The sequence below is a fragment of the Fundulus heteroclitus genome, chromosome 21 (genome assembly GCF_011125445.2).
Source record: "Fundulus heteroclitus isolate FHET01 chromosome 21, MU-UCD_Fhet_4.1, whole genome shotgun sequence".
Classification (NCBI taxonomy): Eukaryota; Metazoa; Chordata; class Actinopteri; order Cyprinodontiformes; family Fundulidae; genus Fundulus; species Fundulus heteroclitus.
Genome location: NC_046381.1, coordinates 4,355,453 through 4,369,208, shown reverse-complemented (window position 1 = coordinate 4,369,208; position 13,756 = coordinate 4,355,453). Strand labels below are relative to the sequence as shown.

The 13,756-nt window shown below is 40.1% G+C and overlaps 1 protein-coding gene across 1 annotated transcript in view; it reads left to right on the top strand.

Moving 5' to 3' along the window:
* Positions 1-13,756, top strand: part of cnksr2a (connector enhancer of kinase suppressor of Ras 2a) — a 95,543-nt gene that overhangs the window by 23,738 nt on the left and 58,049 nt on the right. Inside the window, exons 2-3 of the mRNA XM_036124870.1 lie at positions 9,588-9,751; positions 11,307-11,509. Coding sequence (XP_035980763.1) covers positions 9,588-9,751; positions 11,307-11,509 — 367 coding nt within the window. The remainder of the gene's footprint in view (positions 1-9,587; positions 9,752-11,306; positions 11,510-13,756) is intronic.

Sequence of the window (13,756 nt, the reverse complement as noted above, 5' to 3'; positions counted from 1 at the left end):
ATGTGAATTTATCCCAGCCCAGTTTTAAATTGTGTCTCTTAAACACAGCTGGGTCTTTGCTCTCCACAGGCTTCAGTTCACTGTTTCCCCAGTTTACCTTGCATCCTGTGTGAGTGCTAAATCTTTTAACTGTCTGTAGTAAAGCTGGCATAGGAGTCAAAATATCATCTGCATACGGTGATATCGAGTTAGAAGTGTGTTTTGTATCGCACCCATTACTTTTTGTTGTTTGTCAGTCTAATGCAACTGCAAACAGCAAAAGACCGAGGAGCATCCTAGTCTCCTGTGCCCATGCCTGCGCAGAAGATCTTTGTAGAAAAATTCCCTGCTACATCCTTGTTTTTATTTTGCCAATAAGCAGCCAGCCATAAATTGTATGTATCAATTTGATATATACAAAGGGATTTTTTTCAAGGAAGCTAACTATTAAAGCTATAATAATTGTTTAAATCAGTTATTTTCCTTCAAAATCAATGGAAAGGTTTATTAGTATTTATTTAGATTTCATAATTTTACCACTTTACATTTTTTGCTCTAGACCATGAAAATGTAAGCCTTTTAAGTCAGATAGCAGCTCATGTAGACACCATTTTTAAAACCTTTAAAGTGCTGCCATGCTTGCTTGGATGGCTGTTTACAAGGAATATGTGCAATCCGTGAAAAATCATAAGTTTCCTACATTAAACTCCAATTACAAAAAGAGAAATTTGTTATGAGTATCTGGGCTGATTAAATGATTTACAGAAATGTAAGGAAGTATAAAAATCAATTGAACCCAATATTTTGGCTGCTTACACTGCATTAGTAGTTTTTTTTTTGTTTTTGTTTTTTTAAAGCAGATTGTTACTACAACCAAATTTGGCAAGAATATGCAAATCACCATGATCTGTTACTTGCCACTAATACAGAAATAGCTAAGATGCATTGATGCCAATAAGAGTCACATAACTCAGAACACAGCGCGTGGATATTTATTGATGGGAATATGTGACTATTTCTAATTTCCTCCCTATCGTCTGATAAAACTGGTGCACAATGCTTTTGCTCTATTGTGCTGATGCTGTTGTATTTTTGAGGAGCACATTCAAAGCCTTGTTTTTTATCTTAGGATGCTATCGCTTATAAATGTGTTTTATACTAGGAGAACGCATGGGTGCAGTGAGAGGGAGATAAAAGTGTGAATTGCATGAGTTGTCAGCCCTGGGTAAAACTGTTTGATAAAAGTAATGATTTTAAGACTAAAAATAATTGCTAATGAACTCCTTAAGGTGGGGAAAATGTGATTTTTAAGCTTAAGCTGATAAAGTTTTTTTTTTTTTTTTTGGATGAGAAAATTGCATTATCTTGTATCCAAAATTAACCATATGGCAACGCTTCACTTTTTTTTTTTATTGCACACTGTGTGGGCATGTATGCTTGCTGATGCCACTTGCAATTTGACTCATCAGTATTCAGGGCATTCACGCTCTCCCTCACTACCAGCGATAAGCGATGCTGATTATCGGTGAACTTTCGCCACACAGTACATCTCTCCTCTTCTGCTCCTGCGCCTCTCGCTGCCTCTTTCAGCAGGAGTAACGATCTGCCTGCGCGAGGCGGAATTGTTTTAATCAGCTTCACTTCTTTCATTTCTGCTAGACTTCACTGCTATTAACTGTCATCACATCACAAGTTCAGTTGGTTTGGGACAAGGGGATACAATCTCCTATTAGACGAAAAACAAGACTGCAGTGTAAAAAAAATTCCCAAACACTAATTGGAGGGCCAGAAGCCATCTCAAATGTTGAAGCCAACTTTTACAGCACTGCACGAGTGAAAGTGTTGAACGGTTCAGTTACTTCAAGTGTGGTTTTGTCAAGTTGTTATCAGTGGTGGTTATCTTACCTGCACCGGGTAGCATTTAATGTTGTCTCAGTTTTGGATTTGTTCAATGCAGATTATTTATATAACACCAACTCAAAACACATCATCTCAAGGCACTTTACAGAGTCCATTCAATCGAATCATATGGACAAATTCCAAGTCGGATTAATCATAGTTGTCAGACAATGCAGTTACTTTCTGTTTATTATTCAAACGGGTTAAAAAAGTATTTTATCTAAGGAAACCTGGCAGATTGCATAGAGTCATCGATTTGCCAGCATTCACACCTGGATGAACATGTATTAATAGTGGACAGTTGCTTGCATTGTATCGTTAACGTTGCAGCAATCTCTCATAATAAAGATGCATGTAAGAGCTGTTACGGGGCAAAAGGGTATTCTCACCTGGAAGAAAAGCGAGCAAACAGCGAGTCAAGAAAGATAACGAGTCAAACTAACAGACAGCCAATCAAGCAGAAAGAAGAAACTTAAGGCTAATATCCAGTCTTACAGATAGCTGAGCTAAAAGGTTATGATAGGTAGATGCTTAACTTCACCAGGTGATAGAGTTGAACTAAAAGAGTCTGAAAGAAAGAAAGAGCGTAGAGCCACAGTGGACAGTCATCTGCATTGTTGATGGCTTTGCAGCAATCCCTCATACTGAGCATGCATGAAGCGACAGTGGAGAGAAAAACTCCCCTTTACCGGGAAGGAAAAACCTCCAGCAGAACCAGAACCAGGCTCAGTGTGAACGCTCATCTGCCTTCACCCACTGGGGGTTAGAGAAAACAGAGCAGAGACACAGAAAGCTCAGAAGCACTCATTTATCCAGGAGTACTTTCTATGTTAATAGCTGGTAATAACAGATGATCTAAGCTGATGGATAGTCTTCTATCGATAGTTCAGGTTAGCAAATCATGATACATAAACTAATATATAAATTTAAACAATATAATATTAAATCTAATATATTATTCAGTATTTATATATTTCTTTATATGTTTATTAATTTTTTTTAAACAGATAGCATAAGATAGAATAAATCAACATAAATATAAAAATAAACATATAATTAGATCACCAATTACTCATTCTTTATTTATTAGGCTTTGTTTTCATATTCATACTTAACATTATTATTGTTGTTATTATTATTAGTAGTAAATGGCCTGTACAGATATAACGTCTTATTAAATCCATAAGACCCCAAAGCGCGTCACACTTCAATCAGTCATCCACCCATTCACACCCTGACGGTGGTGAGCTATGTTAGCAGCCACAGCTGCCCTGGGTCAGACTGACAGAGAAGAGGCTGCCATACATCGGCGCCACTGCGCCCTCTGACCCCCCAAGAAGGCAAAGCTGGTCTTGCCCAAGCACATAACGATTGAGACAGTCAGAGGGGGGGATCAAACCGACAACCCGCCGATTACAGAATGAAGTCCTGTGTCAATTTCCGTGGCATTTCTGCCCAAAAACACAATTCATTATGGGCTGAGCGGAAGATTAAATGTAAATGATCAAAACAGTTCAATGACTTTTCATTTTACGGACAGTAACGAGCCCTTAAAATTACGCTGAGATGTACAGAAAATCGATGCTTCTTTGTTAGTCTTCAGAGAACGTCTGGACCTCGAGTGACCGGGTGGTACAAGCAGTTTGATGTCTTTATTCTTATCTCATCCTCTCATGCTTCTTAGCAGAGGCTCTTGCTCCGAATATCCTACTCATCCACTTGGAAATGTTCGGAGAGGCAGTTCGGGGGCGATGTCTTGTCAAGTTTCCTTTCACGTCGAGATAAAGATCCAGTCTTTGAAACGTATTTGCATCATTTCATTTTAACACCTCAGAATCTGCGTTTTTTTTCTCCTGCAGGGATTAGTGCAGTTCAAACTTGTGATGGATTGCAGCCCGAAGCTGGTTTTTCATTCTTCATAACTTGATATGTACAATTCTGGGACTGAACGCTTCGTTTAGACTTCAGATTTAGGGACAGAGCAGGGAGGGTGACAAGGCATAAAAAAGTGTGTGTGTGTGTGTGTGTGTGTGTGTGTGTGTGTGTGAAAGCAATTTAGCAACTGGCTTCTTAGCTTTTCCTCTTCATGCTCTTTTTCTTTTCCTCGTCCTCCCTTCCTCTTCCTCCCAATCTTTGTTAGTGTGGTTATGATAGATGACTGTGTTATAAAGCTGGGACTTGAAGCGAGGGAAATCAATGCTCCCTCCTCAGAGAGGTGTGTGTAAGCGTGTGTGTGTGTGTTTGCTGTTGCCTGTTTGTCGAGCGGTTTGATTCTGGATGCGTTCATTGTTTTGGGAGCCAGGGGCTGCAGCTGAGCTGCTCTGTCTTGATCTGCTTTCCTTTGACTCAGCAAACTCGCTCCGACCAGACACAGACACTTAAACAATGCACGCACAGCCACACTCACACACTCACGCTCTGGTAGGCCCATGATCGTCCCACACATTCTCACAGATGTTACGCAATCCAGCAGAAAGTGAAGTCCTAATCTGCCTGATTGCTCCTCCGTTACACCTTTTACTTCCGGCATCCTGACTCCTGTTATAAGTTCAATGTTTGTTTTTGGGTCCCTCGGAGACTCAGCAGCAACTTTTAAAATTGTTCTGACAAAATCGGAAACTTTAAAATACTTTCTGCTCCTTTCTAATTTGCTGTGGGTTTGGCAATGAAGGGATGCAAACTAAAAGTAAATATCGCTGAGCTGCTAAAGTCACATAATGTCAGTTTCATGCATTACCTTCATTTACAATTTCAGACTCAGTTCTTAAAACGAAATATCAGAATCAGATATACTTTAATAATCCCGGAGGGAAATTACTGTTTCAGTACAACCGCCTTAACATAACATAACATACATCATAAACATTTCAGGGGGGAGACAATTTACTGAGGCCATGCTGCCAAGGACACCGCCTTGGATGATTTAAATTCATATATATATATATATATATATATATATATATATATATATATATATATATATATATATATCATGCCCCCAGCAGCACCATGCCCCCAGCACCATACTTGTTACTTTATTTACCATCAAACACCTTCATCTTTATCTGTTTTAGTGGCTTACCGAACCATGACAGCTGGTGCCACAATTTTCAGATTTTTACCTTTAAAAGAGTTGGTAAACTATATTTATGTTCCCATGAATGTGTTGTCACATAAAGTCCCATTAAAACAATGAACTTTGATGTAAAGTGACCAAACATGCAGCATTTTGTCTTTATTTGTCATTGTAACATAATAAAATTAAACAGAGCAGTGGGGAGCAGTGGGCTGCCACTGTGCAACGCCAGGGGCTGAGGGTCTTGCTCAGGGACCCAGAGTGGCAGTCTGTGGGATTCAAACCGGGGATCTTGAAGGATGCAAGCACTGTGCTTTAACCGCTAATCCACCACTCCCCAAAACAAGTCTTCATTTGCCTCTGTTCATGAAAAAACAACAAGAAACGTTGCTTCTTTATTAACTACATTTATTTTGTTTTGATGGACCATCAGAAGCAGCTGCAGACCTGGATCTTTGTTCCACACAAATCAGTTATTTGGATCGTGTACATCGCACAGTTCTTTTACTTTATTTTAGAACAGTCACAAAATCACACTGAATTATCAGCAGCCAGGACACTAAAAACATTTCAACGTTTTTTATTATTTTTATTTTGTTTATTTCATGACAATTTGTCTGATTTATAGACTCTGTTAGTCTAAATGACTCCATAGTTTGGAACCAGCAGCTCACTTAATTCTACAATTGTCTCTGTTTTCAGTTTTCGTAACAGAAATTCAGTGTAAATCTGCTCTGCTTTAAGTGATGCATTTCTATTCAAGAGGTATGAACACTTATTTCAAGTGCTATGTGTTTCAAAGTGTGCAGTTTTTACAGGAAGCCTGCGGCTGCAGCACTGCTGCACAGTTGTGTGAATCCGGTAGATATCCGTCTATTTCGCACATCGTTTCTTTCATTTGTTTTTGCTGCCATTTACCCATTTTGCACGTCAGGACAAGCCCAAGACGACCACATTTACCAAATTCATGCTCAAATTGCTTTTTCGGCCCTGAGGTGCCTCTTGAACCAATGCGTTTGATGTTCTGCTCTCATATTAAAAAGGCCAGGAAGTAGAGAAAGCTGCAACCAAAGGAAAAGCATCAGAAAAACATGACGCAGCAGCTGTTGTTCTACCGAGAACAAGCTGGAACAAGCGTCAGTTTAACTACGCCTTCCTGTGCAGAGGAATCAGTCCCCACTGCGGGAAGGGTTTGCTGAGGGGAACGACCAGCGAGAGCATGATGCTAAAGGCTGATTACAAAGTCTGGAGTGCAGCCATATGTTTTCTACTTTAGGCTGGGTGTGGTTTATCGATTGTAAAATGTACGTATTGCCGAGTAAAAGTGTTTGTTAAAACGAGTCCCTTGCAGCAACAAAAAAATCATTATTTCTCTTTATCTAATAACATCAAACTCTATTATCATTTCTATACATATTTGATCACAGGCAGGTTTCAGCAGGAGAAGAAATTGTAAAGATGATTTGATTTCTTTGAACGGTTTTGTCACTTAATAGGTTCTGTTTAGTAGCCTATTTCTGAGGGTGTTTTAAAGCGTGGGTTCTCTTCGGGTACTCCAGCTTCCTCCCACAGTCCAAAATCATGACAGGTAGGTTAATTGGCTTCTCTAAATTCTCCTTAGGTGTGAGTGTGTGTGAAAGGTTGTTTGTCCTGTCTGTCTCTGTGTTGCCCTGCGACAGACTGGCGACCTGTCCAGGGTGAACCCCGCCTCTCGCCCAGTGAACGCTGGAGATAGGCACCAGCAACCCCTCGTGACCCCACAGGGGATAGACGTGTTAAATAACGGATGGATGGATGACTCAAGCCTGATTTCTTTACAGTATTTCTGCCTTCGGGGAACAATATCAGCTCATGATAACTGTTAGTTTGGCCTTTTTTTTTCCAATCACTGGTCAACACATCTGTAGTATTTCGTGTACTTCTTTTTGCATATTTACATTTACTTTTCAAATGTAAAACAGCATTTTATTTATGCATATTTATTGTTTCTGTGTTTTTAGGCTAATATATTCACATTTTTTGTATTGGGCAGTTTGCAGTTAATTTCTATGCCTACATTCAACTTATCTTGTGCACACATAATAAGAAACTAATTGTTTGGTCAATGATTTCTTGCTTTGTGGTGACAATGCTTTTTGACATCATACAGTATCTTGCATATATATTGGAAAGTCTGGTTATTTCCTTTTAAATGTATCACATTTTTAATCGAAACGCATTGATGGTTGGAGCAGGACAGTTGGAAAGTTTGTCAGACCCTCCTATGAGGGCACTTTATTCTGCTATTGGCTTTCATTTATTGGATTGGATGATTGAAGTTTGAAGTAAGACATACTGGCAGTTTAACAATTTATTAATAGAATCAGAAGGAGGTAGAGTAGCCAAAAATTGTACTCAAGTAAGAGTAGCACTTCTTCAACATGTTTTTACTCAAGTAAAAGTAAAAGTTGTCAGCCAAGAATTTACTCAAGTAACAGTAAAAAAGTATTCAGGAGGAAGGCTATTCAGGTACTGAGTAACTAATCATAACAGCTGATGATTTAATATTTTAAAATATTATAACTGGACAAACAAAAATATAAAGTTAAGGGCTAAATATCAGAAACACTTTTCTAAATCCTTTTTTTTCCAACGTTAAACTTGAAAGCAATACTTACAGCAGTTAATGTACATACAGTGTGTCATTGGAAGTCCAAAGTACTTCCAATGACAATATCTACTGTTTACTGTACATTCATTAGACCTCCAAATTGCTCAGCAGATGCAAAATAACATAAAAAAAAAAAAAAAAAAACTCATGTACAAACAAGAAGTCTAACTTTATTTTTCATATAGGTTTTTGTCTCTCTGGTGCATTTTTGGTTAAAACGGTTATGTTCTTTATTAATGAAGTTAGTCGCAGTAGGTAGAGTAGCCAGCAATTTTACTCAAGTAAGAGAAGCTATACTTGAGTAATAATATGACTCAAGTAAAATTAAAAAGCTGTTGTGCCAGTATGCACTGTTTTAAGTTATTTATTGTTTAATAAATAACTCTCTGTCTGTTTGGTATTGTCCAGAGAATATCAGTCCAAACAGCTGATATTAGGACAATAGTTCAAAAAGGGATAATTCGAGCACAGGCATTCTTTTAACAGCAAACTCTGCACACACATAGAATAAATGAGTGACAACTTCTCTGGAAATTCAAGAATTTAATAACAGAAATAAAATGAACATCCAGAGAACATCACTATATAATGCTGTTTATCTGAATTAACACTATATTTCAATCAACAAATCCCCTCTACTAGGCTAGTGAAACTTAACTAAACTACTAAGCAAAATGAAGATAAAAAGAAGCTAAGCTAAGGAACTATGTGCACAAAAGAAACAAAAACACCAATAAAATGGTTGATCACCATCATCAGAATAATTCAGGGAATCCTGGTTCAGTGCAGATCTAAGTTAGAAAACTAAAGTTCATCTTAAAGAATGTGGAATGAGATTAAATTAACTTAACTAATTTAGAACAACATGTGGTATGTGTTTCAACTCCTGAGTTAAACAAATCAACCAAAATAAAATGTCTTCTTTCAGATTTTACTTTCAGGGGTCATTCCTCTCCATCTTACCCTGTTTTTTGCCCCTTCTTCTCTCACATCAACTACCTTAATGTCCTTTTTCACTCCATCCATAAATGTCCTCTTTGGTCCTCCTCCTGCCTGGCATTTCCAGCTTCAGCATCCCTCTACCGATGTACCTGAAAAGATTCAGTTTACCCCATATTATACAACCTAGACACATTTTTCCCCCACAATTTGCTAGCCTCGTGAGACCATCCTGATCTCGCGAGCTTTCAAGGTTTCACTCGCAGATCAGTCTGGCTACTCTCCGTTAAAGAAAATTTGGAGCCGTTCACCAAACGAACGTCCAATCAGCGTTGGCTTTGTAGCGGGTTGAGGTGTGACGCAACGGGAAGCGCGTCAGTTCAGTCTAAAGAACATGGCGGCTTCAGCCGATGAAACTAGCGTTAGCGTGGCTATCGAGCAAGTTTTATCGGAATTACAGAGTATTTCTTTGACGAGCTAACAAGCCTTTACCTGCAGCAGCAAGAGTAGCTTGGCTTGTGGTTGTGTTTTCGTCGTCGCTCGTAACAGAGCGACGACAAAGCACGTGGACGAGTACGTCATATGCTTCGTTGATCTGATTGGTTTATTTGGCCCGTCTATCACCAACATAGGCCAATCAGCTAACCAGTATTTTCGCCCCTTCCCAAAATTACTTCAACGGAAGGTTTCCAGATGGATATGCGGAGCAAATCTATCTGGCGGCGTCAGGTTAACAATTTGCATCCATCAAGACAAAGTTTAGCAAAAATAAATAAATACACTATAGAACACACAGATGTGTTTTCTTGTGTGTAACATTGTTATTCATGATTCCTGCCATGTTGTTTCTGTCCATCGTTTGCATTTAACATTAAAGCTTCAAGCACATTTGTGAACTCGGTCAGTGCCAGAGGACTATTACCAGCTCTGTGTGTTAACAGGTGCTAGCAGCTGCTGGTTTCCTGTGATCAGGCTTCATTCTTATTTCTCTCATGATCAAATCTATGATTTTCAGCGACAGCTCTGTATGTGTCTTCATTTCAGGCCTGGACGACTGTTTGCAGCAGTACGTGAGTGTGTTTGAGCGGGCAGGAGTGTCCGGGGAGCGTCTCCTCAGGATCAGCCATGCCGAACTGGAGGAGCTCGGAGTGTCGCGCATCGGACACCAGGAGCTCATCCTGGAGGCCGTCGACCTGCTCTGCGCGCTGGTGAGTGTTTCTGTGGCGCAGTGCTGCTCTCCACTGCTATTAGGCAGCTTTAAAGCCGTGGCTGTAATGTATTCTGCTCCGCTCCGGTGCACAGAGTAACAACTCGCCGGGAGTAAATTGTTTTTGTCCTGCATCAATTCTTTACATTTCCCAAGTGTCACCAAAGCAAAGCAAAGGCCGCCTGCCTCATTTTCACTCTGGAGAGTCCCTGGCTAAATACCAAACAGAATGAACTATTTCCGTACCGATATTTGATTTACAAATAAATAAGTCGGTGTTTTTACATCCAGCGAGCGGGTTACAAAGGTTAGGGAAGCAGCTTTTTGCTCAGAAAGATTGAAGATGGGAAATATGTATGCCTTGTTGCCTGCCCAGATTGTCAGTCACCCGAGTCTCGGCAACAACAGCAGGCTTAAGCAGAAGGCGACCCAACTTTTGCTCAGTTTTTGTAAATACACTTTGTGTTTTTGTCAGTTGTGGAGGCTCTCACCTCAGCAACCTGGAGTTTGGGAGCTGCTGCTTTTAGGCTCATGGAGGCCCATCCTCCTAGGTGCGTTCCAAGTCAGATTTAAATTAGCGACCCTCTTGTCCCTCCCCTTGGTCGTTAGGGTCTATGGTTTGGTGGGAGTTGTTTATGTGGTTACGTGAATCCTGATGGGACCGCTTGTGTAAATTCTTTAAAAAATTGTATTTATACAGCACCAATAAACAACAAATGTCATCTCTAAATACTTTACAAAGTCAATTCAATCAAATCATACAGACAGATTGGTTAAAACGTTTTCTATCTAAGGAAACCTTGTCTCCACTTGACTGCTCGTTATGAGAGATTGCTGCAAAGTCAACAACACGATGCTGTCCACTGTCCACTGTCACTCATCCAGGAGGAGTTAATGCTGCAAGTTAACGACTCGATGCAACCTGCTGGGTTTCCTTAGAAAAGGATTTAACCAGTCTGTCTGTATGATTTGTGTGAACTGACTTTGTAAAGTGCCGTCAAATGACGTGTGTTGTCCATTGAAGATGTGTACACAACACTGAATTGAACTGAGTAGATTGTATTGAATCATTGACTTGCAGCATACGCTCCTTCTGGATAAACATGTGGCCAGAGTTGTCAGTCGCTTGCATTGTGTTGTTGACTTTGCAGCAATCCCTCACACCAAGCATGCATGTAGCGACAGTGGAGAAGAAAATCCCTGCTGGGATGATGGAAAACTCCCCTTTAAATTAGTTTCAGTGCAAGTTGCTGAAACACATTCACGAAAAAACTGGTTGCCTTGAAATTAAGCTTGTTACAAATGCTATCCTTCAAATCGCTGTCACCATTGTAACCTCTTTGAACTTCGCTCTTTAATGTTTCAGCTTATTTTATCCATTCTGAATAATGATGTTGATGTTAATAATGTTTCAAGATTAAACAACGATTATCATGGGAAGCAAGGAAACAAAAGCAGTGCTTGTCTTTCATTGAGTGGGTCAAGACGTTATTATTACTCACAGTGTTTTGCTCTGCTGCTCCCTGATCTGCGTATCTATTCCTCTTTACGTCTAGAACTCGGGTCTGGAGACCGAGAGCGTCAGGACTCTGGCTCATAAGCTCGGTGCCTCGGCCAAGAACCTACAGAACTTCATCTCCAGCCGCCGGCGGAGCAGCCAGCTGGAAAGCAGGAGCTCACGGCGGCTCCCCAATGACCTGCTGACCTCCGTGGTTGACCTCATCACCGCTGCCAAGAGCCTGCTGGCGTGGCTGGACAGGTCATACCTCCTTTGGTTTCTAAATGTATGTTTTATGCAAAGCAGGTCTGCTCAAAGAGAGCAAATGCTGGTTGGACATTTCCACAGTAAAGCGGGTTTTTGGTCATTTTTGGCTGCCAGTAACTCTTAAATTTATAGTCCAGATCAGAGTTCAAATCAATATTTAGTGCTCCAGTCTTTGGAATGAAACCATCGCAGCTTTAAATCAGAAATGAGTGATATGTACTTAAAATGTGATCAACATTTTACTAAATAGGCTATTTTAGTACAGCAGCTGCATTAAGTAGAGCAATTTTATTACTAAACAGCACACAAATAATTACATTCTACTATATTTTCTATTTTTCGAAATTTCAATTTTTGTGTAACAAATTTTGCCCAATCAGATGCCTAATATTATGGCAGATGTAACAGATATTAACTTGGATACAAAAAGGAAGGAGCACAATAAATCATTGTTTTTAATGTTGCACATTTTCCCAGTATGCAATTGAAACTATATTTAAAAACACTGGAACAAAAGAGGTGACCCTTTTCCCGCTGTCTGACATGAAATAAAACTAAACATTTCCTGTTTTAGGTCATTCAGGATTAGCTAAATAATTCCTTTTAGCTAAATACCAGAATAACGAGAGAATATGTTTAGAAAAATAATTAGTTTCTTTATGAAATTGATATGCTGACCAACTGTACCTCGATTTTTTTTTTTTGAGGGGGGGGTGGTCCTTCTACAAGCTTATCACAGTAGTTTGCTGGAGTTGTGGCCCGTTCCTCCTAACAGAAGTGGAGAAACTGAGGCTCAGTCCACTGGAGACGAAATGATTAATATAATAAAATAAGTTATTTTGTGTTTTAGGCCGTGCGTCTACACGAATCTGCTGTTTTTATACTATGATTGTATTTTTAGACCATAAACAATAATTTTTTTAACAGACAAATGTGGCACCTTCAGGTCCAGGAGGTTTATAATTCTCCTCCTGATATCTTGGCTGATTTCTTTAGATTTTGTATTCAAGCAACACAAGGAGTCAGTGTGTTTGAGGTGTTGCATTGAAATACGTTCACAGGTGTGCCTCCTTTAAGCTCGAACGTTGTGAATTAGCTTCCAGCTTCCAAACCCCAGACGTCTCTAAAAGAAGATTCTCTCATTATTTTTGTCCTTTAGTAAGTGGAAGAAATGGTGGCAATCCTAATTAAGCTGAATGAGGAAAAGGTTTAGTACGATTTCATTTCAGACAGTGCCAAAAAAATTATTTTGTTTTGTTTTAACTGCATGGATGTAAAAAAAATAACTAGAAGGAAAGGCGTGCATGATTTTAAGATATCACATTATAAAATAACATCATACCACAACCATTTAGGTGTGTTTTTTTAAGGAAAGGAACATTTTTACTGTCATTTTACTTCCTTACACTGTCTATGTCATCTCACCCTGATCTGAAATTCGTTCAGAGTGCTCAGCCGCAGTCATAATCATAAAGAGTCAATCTTTCACCATCAGAGCTCCCACATAGAAAAGGAAGAGACTCTTCGCCTGCTACTTTGAAATATGCTTTCATTTCAGGTTTTTATTTCAGGGCCTTACTTTCTGCCCTCAACATGTCTGTCTCGCTCTCTCTTACTCTTTTACCCTTTTCCTCTGTGTCTCTTCTTGTATCCGTGACTCGACACGATCTCCCGCCCGCAGCACACAAACGTCAGATACAGAACTAAAGGTCTTCGACATCGGCTCTTGAAATGCCAGACACCCACACCTGTCCTCAGGCCATCTCGACCTCGATCGCACACGAACGCGCCGACACAGAGCCACAGAGACGCCCACGAGCTCGCGCACTCCGCTCGCGGCTGGCGCGCGGGCGACACGCTCGCACGCGTTCAAGTGAACATGCAGGCGGCACCCACGTACAGTGATGCAACCGCGGGTGGCAAAGTGACATTGAGACTCCCAAGACGGACTTCTGCAATCCTGTCACTCTCATTTTTCACGGCGAAATGCTGCCTGCTGCACGAAAGGCGGCGAGCGTGTAGAAAATATCCAGTTTCTTCCATTTGCATCAGTGCACATCCTTTGCAGAGGCAAGGCGGTGTGGAATTCCCATCTTGTAAAATTGATTTCTGTAGCCAGCGAACACAGGGTAATAATCTGCAGGAGTTTAATAATAGGAATAAAGGTTAGCGTATCTTGCGCATGATGACTTCTGCTTAGAAAGTGTCTGAGACAGACAAATTGGAGCAAAAACTGGGCTT